Source organism: Acinonyx jubatus, chromosome C2 (genome assembly GCF_027475565.1).
Source record: "Acinonyx jubatus isolate Ajub_Pintada_27869175 chromosome C2, VMU_Ajub_asm_v1.0, whole genome shotgun sequence".
Taxonomy (NCBI): domain Eukaryota; kingdom Metazoa; phylum Chordata; class Mammalia; order Carnivora; family Felidae; genus Acinonyx; species Acinonyx jubatus.
In genome coordinates this window covers 38,069,749-38,092,711 of record NC_069384.1, presented here as the reverse complement: position 1 = coordinate 38,092,711, position 22,963 = coordinate 38,069,749, and the positions used below count along the sequence as shown (strand labels likewise).

The 22,963-nt window shown below is 34.1% G+C and overlaps 1 protein-coding gene across 3 annotated transcripts in view; it reads right to left on the bottom strand.

Annotated features, from left to right (window-relative positions):
* CADM2 (cell adhesion molecule 2) overlaps positions 1–22,963 on the bottom strand; it is a 337,826-nt gene that overhangs the window by 183,030 nt on the left and 131,833 nt on the right. For all 3 annotated transcript variants that reach the window (XM_027077568.2, XM_027077570.2, XM_053220697.1), the window contains 2 exons: positions 7,135–7,287; positions 4,365–4,502 (listed from right to left, as the gene is read on the bottom strand). In XM_027077568.2, coding sequence (XP_026933369.2) covers positions 4,365–4,502; positions 7,135–7,287 — 291 coding nt within the window. The remainder of the gene's footprint in view (positions 1–4,364; positions 4,503–7,134; positions 7,288–22,963) is intronic.

Here is a 22,963-nt window from a genome sequence, read left to right as displayed (position 1 = left end):
TGACACTTCATTCTTTTATAAAAACCTCAGCTCACTATGTCAGGCTTTCCCTTGACAATCTCCCTTTGATGAGCTCAAAAGGGACACATAATTGTATCTGCAAAAATCTCTTTTGCCATATAAGGTAACCTGATCACAGAAGTGATACCACAAATACTATATTCACAAGTGCCTTCGACACTCAAGGGGAAGAGATTATACAAGGATGTGGGTCAATGAGCCTTGTCATGGAATTCTGCCTCACACACTAATGCAAAAGTTAGTTTGCTGGAAACGAAAATCTTAAGATCCTATGATAGTAACTGCTCAAGCTACAAACTAATAAGCTTATACATGAAATAAAACTTAATAAACTTTATAAAAGTTATAAAGTTTATAAAATATAACTTCTCAAGGAGCTTGTACATTTAAAAAGGCAATGCTCATCTTTTCCCCACAGTAAATGGCAAAAATTCACTTCCTTGCTGCACAGAAGATTAAAAGCTGCAATGAAACCACCTGTGGTTTTGAGTACAGAGCTATCCAGAGGCACCAAAGGGATTTCTGAGTTAGACTCATGGTGGGAGAAGGTTAGATGAAAATTATGTTTCATTCTACTCTGTAAAGCTTATGCAAAAAAAAAAAGTCTCAATCACAGAATAAATTCCAAACTCTTTAATATGGAATAAAAGATTTTCCAAGACTGAACTTCCTGTTTACCTCTCATATCTGTATCACACAGAAAGTTTCATGGTTACTTCAAACAGTGCTTTCTTTCCACAGAAGTACATGGTTTCTTTGCTTGGAATTCTCTACCACCTACCTTCACCCACATCCCCTATGATGAATTTGATTCATTGTTTAAGATCTACTTATTCATTTAACAGCTATTTACTGAGTGCCTGTTATTCATCAATGAATTGTTAAGTCTTTACCTCTCCCACAAAGTGGGGCTGATCTCTGCTTCTTTTTTGGTGCAAAATCTAGAGCCAGTTCATGTATCTATTACTATACCTGTTAAATCTTAGATTTATATGTCCAGCATCTAAATGTGAATACCTTAAAGGAATGATTTTGTTTTACTTGTTTATATTTCTAGGACAAATTCAGGGATTGCTACAACTCATTAATCATGGTTTGCTGAAGATAATAATAATAGTAACAATAATAACATCTAAAATGGTTTCAGTGATTCCTCATATTGTGACAACACTTTACACATATTGGCTCAAAAAAATCCTTGCAATAGGATGTTTAGGAAAACATTATAATCCTCACTAGTATGTGAGAAAACTGAAGTTCAGAGACAGAGGCAAGACTTTTATATAAGTTCTTAAGTTTATGTTCTCTATACCAACTCAGTTCCAAACAGGAGCATCAACATCACTCACACATGTAAGTAACCCAGTGCTAACATATTCTCAGGTTCCAATAGAGTCCTACTTCATCAGAAAATCTGGGGGCAGGGCCATATAATCTGAGATTGAATAGGCCCTATAGGTGATGATACCAGCTAAAGTTTGAGAACCAGTGCTCCATAATCAAACAACTTTTATACAGAAACTTGGAAATTATATTCATATGTTAGATTATGATGGAGGAAAAAGAAAAAAAAACAGAAAAATGACTCATTTTTCTCAGAAGTCATATCCATTATATAGAGTCTGAACTCAGAAGTCATATCCATTTTATAGAGTCTGAAACTTAACACAATGTCAGTATGCTGAACTGGCCAATGTTTAAACATAAGAAAATAATCTTCTCTATTGACTGTAATAACTAGGATTTACATCAGTTACACATTCCTCTGTAGAGGAAAACATTCTCCACAACTTGTTTATCATCCCTAAAGATATCTTAAATATGTCCAGATCAAAGTTCTTATTTTCTTCATTTGGTTCTTAACTCATGCATTATAGAATTCTTAGTAATCAGGAAGCATTTTAACAATTTCTTATTCAATTTAATTTGATTTGATTTGATTAGCTTATCTTTTCCTATTGCTTTCACCAGGGATTGTCTTTAAAAAGTGTCAAGTGATATTATAGTAAAAACTGTTAAGTGGTAATATGAAGTCAGATTTTGATCTCTGAAAAGACAGGAGTGCAAGATAAGGATGGAATGGTCCTTTCAGTGAGGAGTGTTTACTGAGGGATTTTAGAGTGAACGTTCACTGAGCATATCTAGAGGACAGCAAGAGAAATGAATGCATTCAGTGCAGAGTACTGCATACCGCATATTTGCACATACACCTATAAAAATAGTTTAATGCACTCAGCAAGTCTACCATATAATTGTGAAGACAACCTGTATCAACATGCAAAAAAAAGAATTATAAAAAATAAAAAGTGATAGAGATGAATGCAAGTTTAGGCATAGTAAGTGCTCTATGATGGCCACGCATCGGAGAATACAGAAATAAAGGAGGCCTCACTACTTCTGAATGTAGCACAGAACCATATTCTGTGTATGGTTTTTGTCTTGATTTCTTTTTCTAGTCTTGACTCAGATGATTTTGTTTCCTTTCTTTTCTTTTTTTTTGACCCGATGATTTTCAAGTATGATGTTTATAAGATCAAACTTTTCATGTTTTTACATATAAACAAAAGTCTCCCCCTTGTCTAAGATGTAATCAAATCTGTTTGGCACTCAGAGCATAAGCCATACTTGTCAAAAAATAAAGCATTTTCTAAAATTTGAGTACAATATAGAATTCCCGTCAGCTATAATGTTAAAAACAGTCAATCAACATTAATGAAGTACTCGTATGTTAGTCTGACCTCCATGAGAATATGAGACAAACCCTCAAAATAAACAAAATGCTAAGAAATTGAGAAGAACCAACAAACTATGTCAGAATTAATGTAGGTAATATAGCAATCGAAGGAGAGTCCTCAAGAACTGACTGGAGCTTTCTCCTAGGCCGAGGAAGTCAGATTTAAAACTTATTGTACAGATTATGGCTTTTGATCAGACGGGCTTAAACAGAAAAGTGGCTGGATGAGATCTTTGTCATAGTATGGTAACTCTAAAAGCAGTGTAGATGGTCCATTTAGCAAAGATCTAACCAAGTCTAGGACATAACAAACATATCCTAAAGGCAGAATTAGAATGGGTGTTCCTGAGCGCTGGCAGAATATATGATCAGGCTTTATACTAACCTGAAAGTTTAACTTAGCATAGCAACATGTCTAACTTGTGTCTTGTGGGCTTGTATTTTTGCAAAATTTGTTTGAGAAAATGTATTTAATAGAAGTTCTGAAACAAAAGTAGTGATTAGTGATAAATTACACGTAAGTCCTTGTTTGGAGAAAAATATACACAAAGAATAATTAAAATAGAAAAGAAGATAACTAAATAGATCATAAACCTTTTAATTTCTTAGTAATAGAGACAATCCTATATTATATAATACCTTATAATATATAATAATTATCTCTATATAATGTAGAACCCTATACAATATAATATTATACTGTATTATCATATCTGCTGGGCCAGCATGCCCATTAGTAAGAATTATTGTTAATCTAAGATATTTGAATTACAAATTAAAATAATTGGAGTGGTTTGCATAAACCAATCTCCTAGTGGGTTACCTTTAGAATAATACATAAGTTATTACTATGCACATAGGAAACATTTTTAACAATCATCATAAATAATTCTTGGATTTTAATGCGCATGTGACATCAGGTCCAAGATACCTGTATTGTCACGGGGAAAAACAAACAACAAACAAATAAACACCACTACTAACCTCACGAGGCATCTCCCCTATAAATTTATTTCCCATCTAAAGGTTGTGTGTGTGTGTTTGTGTGTGTAAATTTAGTTGTATGAAGAGCAGAGCTCTACTTAATATTTAAATTACTGTGCATTTTTTCTGAGACAAGTACAGTTTTTACCCCCTGTAGGAACTACTAGTAATCAGTTATTGATGTTTAGCCAAGTTTATCCTCAGAACTTTGTAATTCCAAAAATCAACAAATTGAAGACATAATTCAAGGAATTTCTGTCTGTAATCTAAATACTATAGAGGAGTTTGGAAATAATAGCATCTAACATGTACTTAGTGCTCACTATTGCCACGCATGAATCTTCGTGGTTTTCATACATAACTCCTTAATTTCTCCAACTTTTCCATGATGTATATATTATTGTTAGACTTGTTATACATAAGAGGAAAATGGGGCACACAGAGATTGTATTGATATACCTTCCAGAGTTACCTAATTTAAGAAATGCATAAATCTGGTTTAAATTACACTTAATCAGAGAGTGACTATGGTTTGAAAAAGAAAATGTAAAATGTCCCGCATCTAACACTTCATACTAGTTTCAGCACATAAATTGTGACTTGGGGAACTTTTCCTGTTATTTACCTTTAATCTCTTTGTCATTTTTGAACCATCTTATATCAGCTGCAGGTTTGCTACCAGATGTTTTACAAGTCAGCTGCATCAAATCTCCCTCCATAACCGGTGATGAAAATCCACTAATTTGAGGCTTCTCAGGAACACCTGAAATTTAAGCAAATGGAGGGAACATCAGTCTCCAGAGCTGATTCAATCTTAAGACTATTACTTTCACAAAGCTAGAATGGGTTGTTAATTAACAATAACTTCAATAGAAAATAACAAAGTGTTATATAATAAAATAAACTGCTTAAAATATCTCTATAATATACAGAGAGATATGAAATTGTGTATTTCTACACAAACACATATACATATGTATATTCAGTAGTTCCCTGCCCCCCCCTCCCGCCACCCTGGTTATTTGAGGGAGAGACATTGCAAGACCCTCAGCGGAGCTGAAACTGTGGATAGTACTGAAGACTATATAAGCTATTTTTTTCTCCTATCCATATATACCTATAATAAATTTTAATTTATAAATTAGGCATAGTAAAAGATTAGCAATGATAAATAATGAAATGGAACTATTGTAACAGTATGCCAAAACAGAAGTTATGTGAATGTAGTCTCTCTTGTAAAATATTGTACTATACTTACCCTTCTTGTGTGGATGTGAGAAGTTAAAATGCCTATGTGATAAGAGGAAGTGAGGTGAATGTTGTAAGCATTGTGCTGTAACGTGAGGCTACTATTGGCCCAACAAGAAGTCAGAAGGAGGATCACCTGCTTCCAGACTGAGGTTATTCATGTGTAACTTAAACTGTGGAAGATGAAATCCCAGATGGGGGTGAGGTGGGGAACTAATATATGCAAGTGTGTGTGTGTGTGTGTGTGTGTGTGTGTGTGTGTGTGTGTGTGTCTGTGTCTGTTATCCAGAAAGCATTTAAAATGCATTTAGTTCGAAGTAGCTTTTAAAGTTTTACCTGCAAAAAATACTCTTTGTAAATCTCAAAAACAGCCATGCAGTATGTCTTAAGACTTATCAGTATAAGGACTTAAGAAGGTAAATTGTTTGCAATGGGAGAAAAAATCCACAAAGCACATTTCTTTATTCCTTAGCATATTGTGATTTAAATAAAAGAGCACCTTGCATTCCTGATTTCATAATTCTTAAGGCTTAAAAAGATATTATTATCCTTTATGTACTTTGTTCAAAAATGCATTTTAGAATAAGAGATTTATCAATAACTGCAACAATACTTTTCTGATTCTTACACAGAGGGTTTTGAAGTCATTTGTATTAGAAATGCAATAGTGGTTTTGTGAGGCATGATGTAAATTATCTTTAATGCTAACCACTACTACCTTTTCTAGTCCAAGTCATCCAATGGCTAAGCAGATAACTAATATGCAGAGATAGTACATGGATGATTTAAATAATAGAAAATGTCATATTTCTTGGGTAATAATATTCTCTTGTTGCCATAGAAGTTTATTAACATTTCTTTTAAAATCATTCAGTAATAAACGCAGACTGAAATATCTTTATTGTACTCTTTAATTCAATTTGAAAAGAATAAAATGTAAGAATGTTGGAAATCACCAATAAGAGAAATGCATATTAAAACAATAACAAGAACAACAATGATAAGTGACAGGTCAACATCCTCCATTTAGTTGGATTATTTTCTGTTCACATTCATATGCTTTCTTTTAATCTATGCCATACCATCATTTAATAAGCTGAAATCAACCCATTGTCTATTGTTGGGGTCTCAAGGTGGCTCTCTACAGAACAATACGTTAACCTTAGGCAGTTATTATATTGAAATATTCCATTTTAGTGGATATATTTTGTCTGTAGTGGCAAGCTGATGAAGATTTTTATAAAATAGTCCCAGTGGGACTTGCAAAGAAACATATTTCACATCGCAGGTACAAAACCAATTCACTAGCTGGATTAACTTTAATATTCCTACCTAAGAGAACAGCATGCATTAGTTCTTTTATATGCAATGTTATGCCTTTATCTATAAAAAAAAGCCAGCAAGCTAGGACCCCCCCCCCCAAAAAAAAAAAAATCAATCCTTAAACTCCTCTAACAGTATGCAGGTGTGTTTCAACGAACTGCAGCAATCTCAACTGATTGGGCCATGACTTCTGCGGAATCACAGAGAGCTCTTTGCTGCAACTTTATTTCCTCTGAATCTCTATGAATGTAATGCTTTTTGGTGTCACTTTAACCTTTGGGGAAAAGGCCCAGTGTTTAGAAAATAAAACCACAGAGAAGCTACAAGTTACATATAGATTGACATTATGTACTTCACTTAAGAATCTAGAAAACTATAACATTAAAAGATAAGACACAGAAATGTCAGGGTCATTTAAATGCACCAATATAAACAAAGAAGTCATATTTGAAAGCTATAAGGATTAGAGAAGGCCCCTCTCAAATGACTTGCACAATTAAATGTAGGACCACTCTGTAGACACGCTGAATTCATTATCATTATTCTGTTATTTTATTAAAGGATCACCAGGTATACAATATCCTGGTATGTATTGCTCACTAAGAAACAAAATGGATGCTCTTGGGAAGCCATACAAACCGTTACACCTCACTTTGTCTCTTTCTAAAATGGGGCAAGTGATTGACTTTTTAAATGCCTCTTGTTATAATGTAGCAGAAAAGGGATTAAACTATATCTATTAATAAGAGCCTCAAAATATATATTTGTTATTGACTCATGTTGCTGTAGCTTGCGATCACATAGTGTTAGTTCCTTGTACTTACCCAGAACAGTGAGATAGGCCTTAGAAGTTTTGACAGGCATTGTAAATAAAGAACAAGTGTACTGTCCTTCATCCGAGAGAGACACATCACTGACGCTGATACTTAATTCATGCCAGGAAGCTCGAACCAGCTCAATCCTGTTATCCCTTAAAGCTGGAAAGAGAAAACATTGAAAATGCAAATAGCAACATTAGAAAAAGTCAGTACTGTTAGACTAAATATTTTTAGCATAACATAATAAATATTGTCTTTGGCCATACATCTCATCTAAATCTTATTTCCTGATACAGATTAAAGGAAGGTTTAAATGTATGGAAATATTTTATCAGATTTTTAAAAAATCAAAGTAGAATTAGGTGTTCCTTAATGTTCTCAGAAATAACTTTTTAATTAAATGATTGCATCTGGTACAATACTTCAGATGAGGTAGATGTCGGTGGTGATAATAAGGGCTTTCCTCCACAGGCTTTCATGGAATCCTAGTATCTAAAAAAAGTATAAACAGGTTTCATTTCTATGCACAGATAAATTTGGGAAAACTGTGATAGCTGCATTCCTTCCAAGAGACCAACAATTCACATTAGCATATTAAGAGCATTTTCTCTACAATAGAGAAACCTGTTGAAGTTCCTTTCAACCAGAGCTGACTTTCAGCTGAAAAACACCTGTAAGGTACTGAATGTTTAAATTTGCCCTGGTTGGTACCTCTACTGTACCACCTTTGCTAAATATTTTTAGTATATTTCTTTGGTTCATGCCACCTTTTCTACGACAGAACTTTATTTATTTATTTGTTTAATTTATTTACATTTTTTTTTTCACAGAAGATCTCTTAGCATGCTCCTCTTGATTCATTTTGGGAAAAACATTAAAAGCTTTAAATATTATTATATTTCCAACTAAGTACAGCTATAAGCTCAGAATTAAGCAAGACACAACTAAAGGAGGACTCAGAGGAAAGAGCACTGGTTAGGGAAACTAGGATCTAAGGAGCAACTCAGTGGTTTCCCAACCAATAATAAAAGGCAATTGAGGCCTGGCTTTTCCCAAGGACAACCTAGCAACAGAAGGTAGCCTAGGTAGACTAATTTTTTTTTTAATCACATATCAAATGCAAGTCCTGCCAGCATCTTTGGGAAAGATTGGGCTAGCTGCAGGGGGAATCAAGTGGGAGTGTCACTAACTACAAGTAGCCATGGAAAGCAATTTTTTTTTTCTCCACTGGGCTGGAGACTCCCCTTCACTGCCTAGAGATAGTGATCAACTGGGCAGCAGGGGAAGAGAAGTGATGCATCTCTGACAAGTACTCAGCCCTTAAAGTGATCTTCCTATGTGCTAGAGAACCACATACCCCTGCTGGAGCCATTAGGCAGCCTGACCTATGGAAGCTCCTCTGCCTCTTTAGGTGGTTACAGTGGGGACCAGGTCAACCCCTAGTAGAAATATGCACTTCAAGCTGACCAAATAACACCCTTTAGCTCTGGAAAGTCAATAGTTGGTTCAACCACGACCTGAAAATGTAAGGCAGGACCTCTATGGCTAACCCTAAACAAGGCGACTGCCTCCTAGAATAGAAAATTAAAATAGAATACAGAGGCTCCTAACATAATAGCTAGAATGTCCAGGTATAATAAAAACATCACCGGTTACACCAAACACCAGGAAAATCATAACTTGAGGGGGAAAAATAATCAATAAACACTGCCAACACTGAGCTGAAACAAATGTGATTATCTGACAAATAACTTGAAAAAAGCCATCATAAAAATACTTCAGCAATTAGTAGTTATCTTGAAACAAAAAATAGAAAATCTCAGCAAAGAAATGATAAAAAAAGAATCAGATGAAAATTAGCGAAGACAAAAATACAATAACCAAAATAAAAACTCACTAAATTGGCTTAACAGTACAGTAGAGATGACAGAGAATGGTATTAGTAGACTTAAAGATAGGGCACTATAATTAATAATTAATTTGAATAATAAGAAAATAATAGATTGGAGGGAAAAAAAGAAGAAGAAGGGGGCCTCAGAGACCTGTGGGATGATAACCAAATCTTCAATATTGGTACCATACAAGTTTCAAATAAGTGAAAGAGATTGGGGCTGAAAGAATATTTTGAAGAAATAATGGTCCCAAACTGCAAATTTTCCAAAAGACTTAAATGTAATATACAGAATCAATAAGACACACTAATCTCAAATATGATAAACCCCATGAAATTTATATCCAGGTACATCAAAATTAAACTGGAAGACAAAAAAAAAAAAAAATCTAAAGCAGCCAGAGAGAAAGACATATAACCTACAAGAGAACATCAATCTAAATGACAATAGATTTCTCATTTGAAATTATGGAGGCCAGAGGGAGTGGCACATTACTTAAGTGCTGAAAGAAAAGAAATACCAAGACTGAATTCTTATTCAGGGAAGCTAACCTTCAGGAATCAAAAGGAAATACGTATATTCTTAGAAGAAGGAAAACTAAGAACATGTTTCTCTAGCAGATCTGTCTTGAAAACTTAAGTTCTTTAGACAGAAAAAAAAAATCTTGGAGTATCAGAAAGGAAGAAGGAATGACTAAAAGAACAAAAACATGGGTAAATACAATATAGACTATCCTTCTCTTGAGTTGTCTCCATTATATGATGTTTGAAACAAAAACTACAACATCAATTGATGCAATGTTGAGCAAATATAGAAGGAATACTCAAGACAAGTAAAAAGTGGGCAGGACAAAGGGGTCTAAATGAAGTAAGATTTCCATACTTTACTCAAAATGGTAAACCGTTGCTACTTGCAGACTGTGGTAAATCATGTACGTATTTCAATCCAGAGCAAATACTAAGAAAATATACAAAGTAATAACTCAAAAACTCTATAAATACACATAAAATCGATTTATATAGTGTCTTGAAATAATAAAATTTTAAAGTTAGAAATATTAGTGTTTACCAAGGGTTAAGGATAGTAAGGGGTAGAAGGGAGGGGAGGGACATGGATATGATTATAAAAGGATAGCACAAGGGGATCCTTGTGGTGATGGAAACCATTTTGTATTTTGGCTGTGGTGATGGATACATGAAACCACACATGAAATAAAATTTAAAAGACTAAATACACATGCGTGCACACACACAGACACACACACACTCACACCCGCAGATGAGTACATGTAAAATTGATGAAACCCAAATAAGATTGGTCGACTATATCAATGTCAGTTTCCTAGTTGTGATATCTTTGCAAGATGTTATTCAGGTCAAGGGTTGATGAAATCTCTCTATTATTTCACACAACTGTGTGTGAATCTACAATAAAAACTCAATTAAAAACTTTTATGTACATTTGAAGGAATAGGGGAGTGGTCAGGATATCAAAGCTTAAAATTTATTATACACATTTGCCACAGAGCAAGAGGGGAATCCCAAGTGCCAAATATTTTTGAATTGCCTGTATATTCCCTATATGTTTTGTGAAAGGAGCAGGCAATAATACAGTATGTAATATTTGGGATAATTCTAAATTTTCATGATTTTAAATATATTTATAAAAAATAAAACATCCTCCCAGATACTCAAATAACACACACCTTAATGATTGCAGTCCCTCTGCTACCATTCTTTATTAACTCTAATTCTATAAAGAGGCATATGCTTACAAATATTTTTGAAACGAATCTTAGTGAATATGAAACATAAGGCAAGTCTGATTATGTTTGTATTTGTGATTCCATTAAGATACAGTGACATTTAAAAAAAATGTCTATTTCATAATCTATCTCCTAACATGCACTAATACACACACACACACACACACACACACACACACACACACACATATATACATACACACATATACATTGTTCAGTTGCCAGAGGAAAACAGTGGGACACAGATTCGATATTTCCCCAATAAGACCTCAGGCTATATCAACCACTTTTCAAAGCTGTGATTTATTTAAGAAAAATATTTATCACATATTTCTTGTTTCTTCACAAAAGAGGTCACCAAAAGGGAAAGCCTAAGGTTTCTGCCATGATGTTATATGGGTAAAGCTTGTTACTTACCCCCTGTGTTCAATTTCATTTCTTCTAACACAGTTCCCACTGACAGAGAGACAGAGCTTACAATTTTCAGTGAATCTTAGCAAATAAATTTAACTGTTTTTTGGTCAGACTGTGGAAACTGTATAACATCACCAAAGTTAAACTGCATTACTCAATATACATAAATATAAATCTTTAATATTTAGACCATTGGCATGGAGTAAAGCTAAAAGCAATGACTTGTGAATTAAAAAGCATGCTTTAGGAGCTTACATGAAGTCGGATTTCCTGTGGATAATAATTCCTGATTTATTTTCATCTTTGATTATGAGTTGAACTAAATGACTTCATGTAGTATGTACAGTCCCTTAAAGTAAATCTACGATGATATATTAAGATATTTTGAGTTTAGAATCCTGATGAGAACCTGAATATTTTAGTGTCTGAAGTGTCCCCATTGATTTAGCCTACCAAGTCGTATAATATTTTGACTTTTTACATGATTCTTACCAGCCTGACTGAAAACTAGGCTCTGCAGAACACCTGCATTTTAATGTAAACTCTTTCCCTGATTAACCATAGGAACCTAGACAAGTCACTCAAATTAGTGCCCGTCTGCAAAGTGTTGGGCAGAGATCATAATAATTGAGTGGAAGTATAAGGAATATGGTTTAGGGTATTGAAATATATAAATACATATTCAAAACCTGAAAACATAATTCCAAGAACCAAGAAATTGACACAATGAGTAAAGGGACTATTTATTGTGTAAATTTCCTTGATAATTTATTTGCCTAAGGAGATTCTCATTGGACCGAAGACTTTAAATGAATCGTGTCTCTGTAGTATTTATCTTTTCAAGTTTGTAAACGCTTATGATGTCATCTGCAGTTTACTGTATAACATTTCTAGTATGAAAGAATAAAGGAAAGCCTTTAAAAGTCCAAAGAGGGACATACTATAACTCAGTGGGTTCCCTGTGAGCAGAAGCCTTGTCTTCCCCATCTCAGCGCCCTGCACCATCACTATCTGCACAGGAGGTAGTCAGTGAATGGCTATTGAAATGAAACTGAGAACCATACTCTGTCTGTATATGATAAGAGCAGAGTGAAAAAGAACTGAACCAGGAAGTTCTCTTGAATATATCTCCACAGGCTCCCCTATGGGAGAGAAGCCAAAAAAAGAAGAAAAAAAGTGTCCTGTTTAGACACTGTTGAGCATAAAAGAACTAGAAACATCATGCTATGAAAATTTTTAACAAAGTGATAGTTCATTGGAAAATGATTTGAAATACTGAATGAGTGATCTCTGAAGCTATTGCCATGTTAGCTTATGGTTTTCAAGTGAACACAAAAAGCAGTAGCTAATCAGAGAATATCCATATTATTTAACTTTTCCACATAGTAAGTCCCAAATGTATAGCAAACCTAAATAAAGAATTGTGATATTATTAGTTGAAGTTAATTCAATCTTTAAAAAACAATGCTTTTAAGATCACAAGATGTTCATCGTTATGTAAATAACTTAATAAAAACACAAAGATCTCATTAAAATATTTTTTAACATTACCCTAGGAATAATTGAAGAGAAGAAATGACTATGTGCAATAAAAGAATAAAAGGCAATGGCTCACACACCACAGAGATTAAAAATAAGCTAATTAGGGGGCACCAGGGTAGCTCAGTTGGTTGGTTAAGTGTTGGACTTTGGCTCAGGTCATGATCTCATGGTTCCTGAGTTCGAGACCTGCATTGGGCTCTGTACTGACAGCATGGAACCTGGAGCCTGCTTTGGTTTCTGTGTTCCCTCTCTCTTTGCCCTTCCCCCATTCACACTCTGTCTGTCTCAAAACTAAATAAACATTGGGGTGCCTGGGTGGCTCAGTCGTTTAAGTGTCTGACTTCAGCTCAGGTCATGGTCTCGGGGTCATGAGTTTGAGCCCTGTGAGTTTGAGCCCCGTATGGAGCTCTGTGCTGACAGCTCAGATCCTGGAGCCTGTTTCAGATTCTGTGTCTCCCTCTCCCTCTAACCCTCCTCCTTTCATGCTCTGTCTCTCTCTGTCTCAAAAATAAATAAACGTTAAAAAAATAAAAAAAAAACATTAAAAAAAAGAGCTGATGGGAAAGTGGGCTACTCTGTGGTCACACCTCATCAGCTATTAGGTGCCACCCACTGGTGAGGTAATTTAATGGCTCAAAACTCTGAGCTCTGGAGAATTTAACCATAGCTGCAAATAAGAAGCACTGACCAATGAGTAAGAATCTATTAAATAATACTTAGTGCTGGAAGAAATTATTTTTCCAATATACCATTGGTTTTAAATGGTTCATCAATCATACAAATGAATATTTGGGATGCATGTTGGGAAAATAAAAATTCCCAAGGCAATTACTTGGAGGATTTTAGTCACATTTTACACTAATTTCTAACAAAAGTTACCTGTCACAGTTAATAATTTGTATATTAATTAGTTTTAAAACAAATGAGCTAAATAACATTAGTATTATTTTATTTATCTGACATTATTCATTTAAGAACCTGATAATAATTTATGCATATTTGCAAAATAGTTTTCCTTCCTTAAGTGTTATGTTATTTATAGAGGTGATCACAAACTTCTTGCCAGAAACATTTTCAAATATTAGTTGCTTTCCAGTGAGTAATAAACAATTCATGTCACACTTTATGGTGCTTAAATAATGATAAAAAAAAACCACATTTTGTTATGTAATCACTTTTAAGAGACTGTTAAAATATAGCACAACAATCGCATTGTTTTTGCATTTTCCCTAGTTCTCATTTTACCTAAAACTTCCTTAAATAAGGATTATTTTATATCACTCTGTATTTTCCATGAGGCTTTACACATATCATGATATATAGATGGCAAGTAATTAATTTATTGCATTTAATTTCATATGTGGACCATCAACCTTTGTATATAATATTCTACAATTGTATACATTAACTTCATTTTAGAAAATTTTTTATGCTAAATGGATATTGTATACTGAATGACTTTATTGTTATAATTAACTATATTTTGTAGACAATTACTAAGGAAAAAATCTATATCAGGATGACAGAAGTAATTTCAAGTGTCATTTTGGCTACTTACATTCTCAATGTTTAGCATAAGTTTCCAAAAGCATACTCTCCTACATCCATGGACTTTAGCCAAGACAATCACTACAAACATTTACAAGTTTTAAAAATACATTTATTTATTTATTTAAGTTTATTTATTTATTTTGAGAGAGACAGAGACAATGTGAGTGGAGAAGGGGCAGAGAGAGAGAGAGAGAGAGAGAGAGAGAATCTCAAGCAGGCTCTGACTGCCAGCTGTGCAGAAGCCCGATGCGGGGCTCGAATTCATGAAACAGTGAGATCATGACCTGAGCCAAAACCAAGAGTTGGATGCTTAACCGACTGAGCCACGCAGGAGCCCCTTAAAAATAAATTATTCAACCAGTAGCTCGCATTTTGTGAGGTTTAACATCACTAATATGATGGGATGTCAAGAACTATAGATGTGATAGCCTTCATTCTCTTCGCAGCTCAAGTCCCTACCACCCAGGGTCCCTACTTGATTCCTAGAGAGAGTTAGATGTGTGAATACAATAAGCCGAGTTCTGCCTATGGGAAAGTTGTACCTAAGAATGCTTCCCTTTGATTCAATATCAAATTTATTTTGCTGCCTGCTGCCTGATAATAGACTCCTTCCCATGATTCTGACTTTGTTGTTTTAAGGTTGCCCAGACCAGCACTCTGCTTTGTTTTCCAACTTCTGCAACAGGTCTGCTCCCTGCACATTGTCCACCTAGACTCAGGCTAACTGCCTACTCTGCTTTTCCCCTACTGATTTTTCTAGAGCTGTTCACTGAGCAACTTGACTCATGCAATCTGCTCACCCCTGTTTTTTTCAGCTGAACTGTCTACTATCCCCAAGGATAAGAATTAGAAAAAGGAATTAAAGCTTTAGGGAGGTCAACTATGTTTTGATATAACAAAATGAGTTTTCTACTAATTAAATCCGTATCCTAATAAATCAGAAAGAAAATGTAAGTCAAAGAAGCTCTAATAGTCTTCAAATGGGCCACAGATCCAAGGCTTAACTCTTGTCAGACCTTATGATTGGTATGTTGACATGTATGATATCAAGATATGCCTCAAGATATTGTAAAAGAGGTAAAAAGGAAATCTAGTCACACATATTCATTTTTATAAAAGTGTTATTCTGTTAATAGCCCACATATTTTATTTGTTAATAGTATAATCAAATAGTGTTTATAATCAGTATGAAAATTCACTGAAAATTGAAATTGAAATTGAAAATTGTACTATGGACAAAAATAAAGGAGTTAACACAGACCGAGTAAAATATCAAGCTAGTGAATCCTTTTCTGTTTTGTTCTTTACGGTCATACAACACAAAACGATCTAAATCAATCTTCTGGAAAATTGGTAAAAGCAACCATTGCTCCAGAGCTGATATTCCATATACCAAGTTTCAGCTTGGACTGGATTTTTACTGAAGCCATAGTAAATGGAGTTTTAGAATAGAAAATGTGAACAGAACCCAAGGAATAAATCTGGAAACTGTATCACTATTTGAAGGAAGGTATTTTCCAGTGGTGGAATTTAAATTTTTAAATCCCAGATTTTCTTACTTCAAATGTATAAAAACAAAAATTCACTACTCTCATTCCCATCTTTGTTGTCTATTTTTACGAAACTGTAGAAAAAGCAAATTTTTGTGACACATAAAGTCTACTAATAATTAATGAACTTGGCTATTGAAAATTTATTAATATGTTTGAGGCCTAAATATAAGCTCCATGACATTTCTAGTTTCCAATCTTCTTGTCTTTGCTGAGGCTTGCATCTCTTCCTCACAGTGTCCTCCTCATGATCTGTCCTAATGGAGCGGCTTTCACTCTACTAAGTTCCTAAAGCCACCATCATAATAACCACTGACATAACACTCCTATATCCCTTCTCTATTATCTCTTTTTTTTTAGAAAAATTATTTTTATGTTTATGCATTTTTGAAAGACAGAGAGGGACAGAGTACAAGCAAGGGTGGGGTGGAGAGAGAGGGGGACACAGAATCCGAAGCAGGCTCCAGGCTCTGAGCTGTCAGCACAGAGCCTGACACGGGGCTCAAACTCATGAACTGTGAGATCATGACCTGAGTCAAAGTCGGACGCTCAACTGACTGAGCCACCCAGGCGCCCCCCCCCCCATTATCTCTTCTATAACATAACATTTAAACTATTCATCATGTAACATAAGTTCCTACTTTTCTAGTCCATTTCCCTATCCTTCCTCAAAATGCCTAAAATTTAAAAGTGAGAGCATGTGTTCAAACATGGTAAGTAATCCGTGCTGCTTTACCTATTATTTCCTCTGCGTGTCTCAGGGTCATACTTATTCAAGTTAACTAACATTATTTTCTTGATAAATTCCTCTATGCTGTCCACCTCCAACTATGTTCATGTCTTCCTTTATTCTTCCAGGGCAGGAATCTGCATGAAGCTCAATAATCATTTGTTGAGCCAACGAGATTAAAAGTGAAGATTACATGGTCCAGCATTTATATACTGACATGTACCATTTATCTTACTATATGGTCATCACTTGGAACATCTAATCATGGATGAGACTGTTTCCTACTGCCCATAATAAATCACATAATGACTTAAATATAATCTTTTATCTCTATTGGAAAAGTGAATGAGTAAACAAGTGGAAGTAAAAATGTATAAAATGGCAGGTGAACCTGGCAAATTCTGTCATAGAGTAAGATAACTAAGGACAGTATACTCAAAGAAAGGACATATTTTAACGTGATAATGACTGAAACTTTTATGTCTCATAGATTCCTTGTACCTGACAAATTTTTATTTTGTAAAATTTGACTTAAAAGGAGTTTTGTGCTTTTGGTTTTTAGGTTCTAAATCATTAATTTGTTCTTACTTACCTAACACCAAAATATCATTAGTAGAGATCAAAATTTTAAAAATAAAATATAATAAATATTTCACAATTCAAACAAAAAATTCATTTTTAAGACTCTATTAAAAATTTCTTTCTATGTTATAAAATAATTTGAATTATGTAACTGAAATTTAAAAAATCTAAAGCAGTAGAGTTGCCATCCTATACTCTATAGTGACCTATGCCTGTATACCTTCCAAATCTGTGGAATCAAGCCATGACAACTTATTCCTTCTCTTAAAAATAGATAGCTACTTTACTCCTACTTTGACAGTGTCATATGGCAAAAAGAACTCTGTAAAGCCAAAGCAAATACATTTAAATGTTCTTTTGTATCTCTGGCTAACCATCTATATGTCATCATACACAGTGTCTTTATAATACGGATTTGCTTTTGGATGTAGAATGGCTTAGATTAATAGGAAGTTTCTTTAACACATAACAATGAAGGATGGCTCAAGGTTATTGGCAGAGGGCAATGTACACTATAGAAGTATTAGGGCATAAGCTTGCATCTTCAACTTTTGACTGTGAACATCTTCTGAGAGGAAGTGAGCCCCAGGAGGCATGTGTCAGAAATTTTAATGGTAGACACCTAGAAGTGCATATACTACCTCAGCTCCCGTTTCATGTTCAAGCCCACGACCATATTTTAAGGGAGGCTGACAAATGTAGTCCAGCTGTCTGCACAGGAAGGAGAGAGATTAGTGAGCAGTTAGTTTCTGCCTTGCTACTGTAGGCTTGCTTGTAACACTATATCTGTATGCACTGATGTTTCTACCTAAAAATTAATGTAAATATCCAGGAAGGTTGGAAAGCAGTAGATAACACTCTTTATTTAAAATAGTCATAACTTTGTTGTATTTTGAAACAAAAATTCTGTTGAAATACTAAATTATGAAAATATTATGAATCTATTCTTTTGAAAATGTTCTCCTCAATACTGCTTTACATTTAGAAAAGAAGAAAGATCTATGAAAGTAACAGTATAGTTATTTTCTATTGACTATGCCATCCTCTAAGCTATGAGCATGACACTAGTTTTATTTTTTTTAAATGTTTTTTTAATGTTTACTTATTTTTTAGACAGAGAGAGACAGAGCATGAGTGGGGGAGGGGCAGAGAGAGAGGGAGACACAGAATCCGAAGCAGGCTCCAGGCCCTGAGCTATCAGCACAGAGCCCAACGTGGGGCTCGAACCCACGAACTGTGAGATCGTGACCTGAGCCAAAGTCAGACGCTTAACCGACTGAGCCACCCAGGGGCCCCGAGACTAGTTTTATTTTTTAATTTAATTTTAGTTTTTACTTTTAAATGTTTTTATTTATTTTTGAAAGAGAGACAGAGCATGAGTGGGGGAGGGGCAGAGAGAGAGGGAGACACAGAATATGAAGTAGGCTGCAGGCTCTGAGCTGTCAGCACAGAGCCTGATGTGGGGCTTGAACTCGTGAGCCATGAGATCATGCCCTGAGTCCAAGTCAGATGTTTAACCAACTGAGCCACCCAGGTACCCCTCATGACTCTAGTTTTAGAAAGTGGGAGGTGAATTACTATTATTCACTAAAGAAAGCTTTTAGAATAAAAAATTTTCAGGATGGTTTGTATTAATTGTAAATGTATATTAATTATGCACATATATGTATACATGTTGCCAAATAGAATATGCAATATTAATTTCAATTCTGATAACAATTTGAAATAAAATTCTGTAAGTCTTTTTAAACTAATATAACTCAAAGCCAATGATGAAACAATTCCACGTTTTCTTTAGACAATATCAAATCCTCTAAAATGTCAACTCCTGATTCGAGAATTCTAAATAAATCTTCACTAAGATAACTGCCTGAGAAGGAAAATGCTGCTACCATGCACACATACCCCTCACCCCATATATTATCAGTATATATTAATTCACCTCTTTGATAATCTGTATACTACATTTTGAGAAAGAATAAGGTAGTTCCAACTTTTTTTTTTTTTTTTAATCTGGGGATGGTTCCACTGGAAAAGAAAACATGGAAGGTAGAGTAGAAGGGGTTATTGGCACATAGGTGGGAGATCATATTTAATCTGGTCAAACCCAGTGGATGTTAGAAGCTAGTAAGAAGTTGATTTGGGTTTAATATAGAGACTGCCTTTTTATCTATTGAGCTCTTCACAATTGTATTGAGCAAACTTATGAGACAGTACACTCTACCAAAGAAGTTGTTCAAGTAATGGCCGCCTGGTCTCTTGGCAGGGATGTTTATATGCCTTTCCCACATTGCAGGAGAATATGTCCAAGTGACTTTTGAAAATTTTTTAATAGTAACATTTATTAAATTCAATCATAAATTCAATTCCTAAACGTATTCTATCAAATTAATTCCTGCTTTCAGTGATTAGGAATTACTACATGCTATATTATACCCTATGTATGCTTTCATGTATTAACAAATTTTGGTAGATTTTAAAGGTGTTTTCAAATAATGAGTTACACCTTAATTTTGTTAATGGTATTATTCATCCATATTTTATCATCTGATATGAATTACACTTTGTGCTCAATATGTAGATCTAGTTTGACTGAGTTTTATGCTGAAAATTATGTCACATAAGTTAAAATTCAATAAGAACTACTCAGATAATCAATTGTGTTTCAAATTTCATTTTTAGAAAATTAGTGCACATACTTTCAAAATCGTTTCTCTTTCTCCTAGGCTTTAGTATTCTCCTCAAATGAATAAAAGCGCGAGAGCAAGTATTTAGGGAGAGAACAGCACAAAGTCACGGAAAAGCACACATACATGTCTAGTTGATAAAAGGTGAAATTCTAAATGACAAAATCCGCTTTGGACAAAGTAGGAAAATAGTGCATTGCTCTGTGTGTGTGTGTGTGTGTGTGTGTGTGTGTGTCTGTGTGTGTATAAAACTGCAATACATAAAATATTCTTATATAAGATGATTCTGTCTCCCTAATATCATCTTGCTAGATAAAAATTAGGGGCATTTCATTCTTATTAATGGTGCATTTCTCTCTTCAAAAAAGTGGGTTAAGGAGAAAAGAATATACCATTTGTCAGATAGCATAAGAACATAACAGAAGCTAAGTGTATAAAATTCAGATCTAAAATGTCAAAAGATCCAACAGTCTTCATACTTAGTATAGTCTGCATTTGAAAAACGCATCAAATAAACATACCATTACAAGTAGCGACACATCAACAAATCATGTCTTGCAAGTAAAGTAGGAACATACAATTTTAGCAACTTTGGTCTTCAGAGTTTTTTTTTAACACCTCAAAGCTTATATAATTTATAAATTATATTAATAGTTAAATTTAATTAATCATTAATTAAATTTACAAATTATAATGTACAAACGTAAATTCTGATTCATTACATATTGAAAATGCTCAAATACTGCCATCTGCGCAACTACATTCTCCTCATTTAGCGAAGAAAGACCATGATTACTAGAATCCTCATCTTAATATTAACACCACTCAACTGCATTTAATACATTATATTGTTCAATGTCCAATGTCGGTAGTTTTATAAGGAAAGATTGCTAGTAGATGATTATCAAAATTTACAAATTACAAAATTCTCATATACATTTTCAAGGATCTTATACAGAAAAAAAACAAAAAAACAAAAAACAAAAAACAAAAAACTTTTCTTCCCCATTGTGTGAACCAGACTAACATCATTTTGGACAAATGCACCATAATGACTGTTCTGTGACCTGAAATCTTTAGCACAGCCTGTCACACACACATTCATTCTTTCCTTTTGTTTAACCACACCCTTAAGTACAGCCTAGGGGCATAAAATCCTTAATCTACCTGGGAGATTTGATTATGATACACACACCTACAGGGAAACATTCCCCTTTGGGTGGTCCCCTAGCCTGTACTCCCATCCTCTAAAGCCATAAAAGCAGGTCTAAAGGGAGGTGGGGTTGTGACCATCTACTGATCTTGCAGCTGTCCAAGACCTGTTCTAAGTCCCTTTAATAAGCCATTTCTTGTCAAACTGGATTTGTTAGCTTTTTTCTTAAGTCTTGACGCTCTTTTGGCTTTTGAGAGTCATTTTGCATACACCTCCCTCTCATGGAACATCCATCTCCCACAAAAGTTGGTGGGATTTTTGTTTGTTCTTCAAAACAATATTTCTGTAGGTGTTTGTCACACTATTTCTTATTTTCCTTGAGAATATATCTTTCAGTATTTGATATAGTTCACAATATGATACAGCTCACTATTTGCCTGGATTCATAGAACAAAAGAAGATGTGGTATTTGAAATAAACTGTTTCTGTAAGCTCTCATTCTTTCCAACAACCTACAATATATTGGTCTCCTTACAGACATATGAAATCCATTTTTTACTCCCACTATAAAACCACCATATGTAGCTATGTGGTGTGACTCTCATAGAGCATTTATATCAAAGAGACAAGAAGATTATGTGTCATTCTATTATGGAAATGCATATACAAAGGTACATTGGGAATGGAAAACATCTGCCTTCATTACATAGAGAAACCAGCTTTTGGTACTTTGTGATCTTGTAACTTTATAGGGCCCCATACCTTGTGAAAACCTTGAATTAGTTTCTGTAACAAAAGGAGAGAAAATGACTCAGTATTATGTTGTGCTCATTTGTAGTAATACCCGTCCATCTCAAAGCCTGAAATTTGGATTAAATATTCACAGCTTTGCCTTCATTTAGAGGACAATGTTATTATTAGGTAAAATAAATTCTACATTACACAAAGTTTGAAAATCTAGGAATCTGTTAATACATCTAAGAAAATCATTTTTATATTTTTGAAATTCAGGCATAATCATATACAGATTTCATTAATAAGTTTAGATTTCTATGAAAGGTGCTTAATTTTTTCATAGCTAATTAATTTTATGACTGAAAATTTAATAACTTTATCTTGCTTCCTTCTTTAATTTTTCCCCTTCTGTGGGGGAGGAGGGGAGTGAGACTCTTTCAGAATGTAAATACTGTCTCTGAAAAATCAGCAAATTAATATTGATCATGAATGTTATTTCTAAAATATCTTCTTGCATAAATCAAGCATTTAATGGGAATGCAGTGAATGTCAGAGCAATAAAATAAATCACAATTTACCCCGTAGAATTTGAAGGATGACATTATACTTTCTGAGTTTAAAATGAAACATTCCCTATACTGCTTGAATTTTCTTCTTTACATTATGTAATTTGATTTTTCTTTACCATAGTTGTCTAAATTGTTTTTTTAAGAGTGCTAATTTGGGGCGCCTGGGTGGCTCAGTTGATTAAGCATCTGACTTTGGCTCAGGTCATGATCTTGCAGTTCACGAGTTTGAGCCCCGCTTTGGGCTCTGTGCTGACAGCTCAGAGTCTGGAGCCTCCTTTGGATTCTGTGTCTCCCTCTCTCTCTGCCCCTCCCCATACCTCTCTCTTTCTCTCACTCTGTCTCTCTCAAAAATAAATAAACATTAAAAAAAATTAAAAGTGCTAATTCATATTAAATTATATGATAACTTTCAGAAGTCTATCAATGTATAAAAATGTAGGGCACTCAAATTTTACTTATGACAAATTTTAGCAAAAGGCAAATAAATTCAGTGATTGTTAAAAAAGAAGCAATAACATATCTTAATATGTCACATCTAAAGTGTAAAATTTGTGAAAAATTTCACATGCTTATATTACATTATATAGTATTATATATAATATAGACAAAAAAATTTAGATTGCATATATAAGTTCATATAATTTATATAAATACATAGGCTTCTA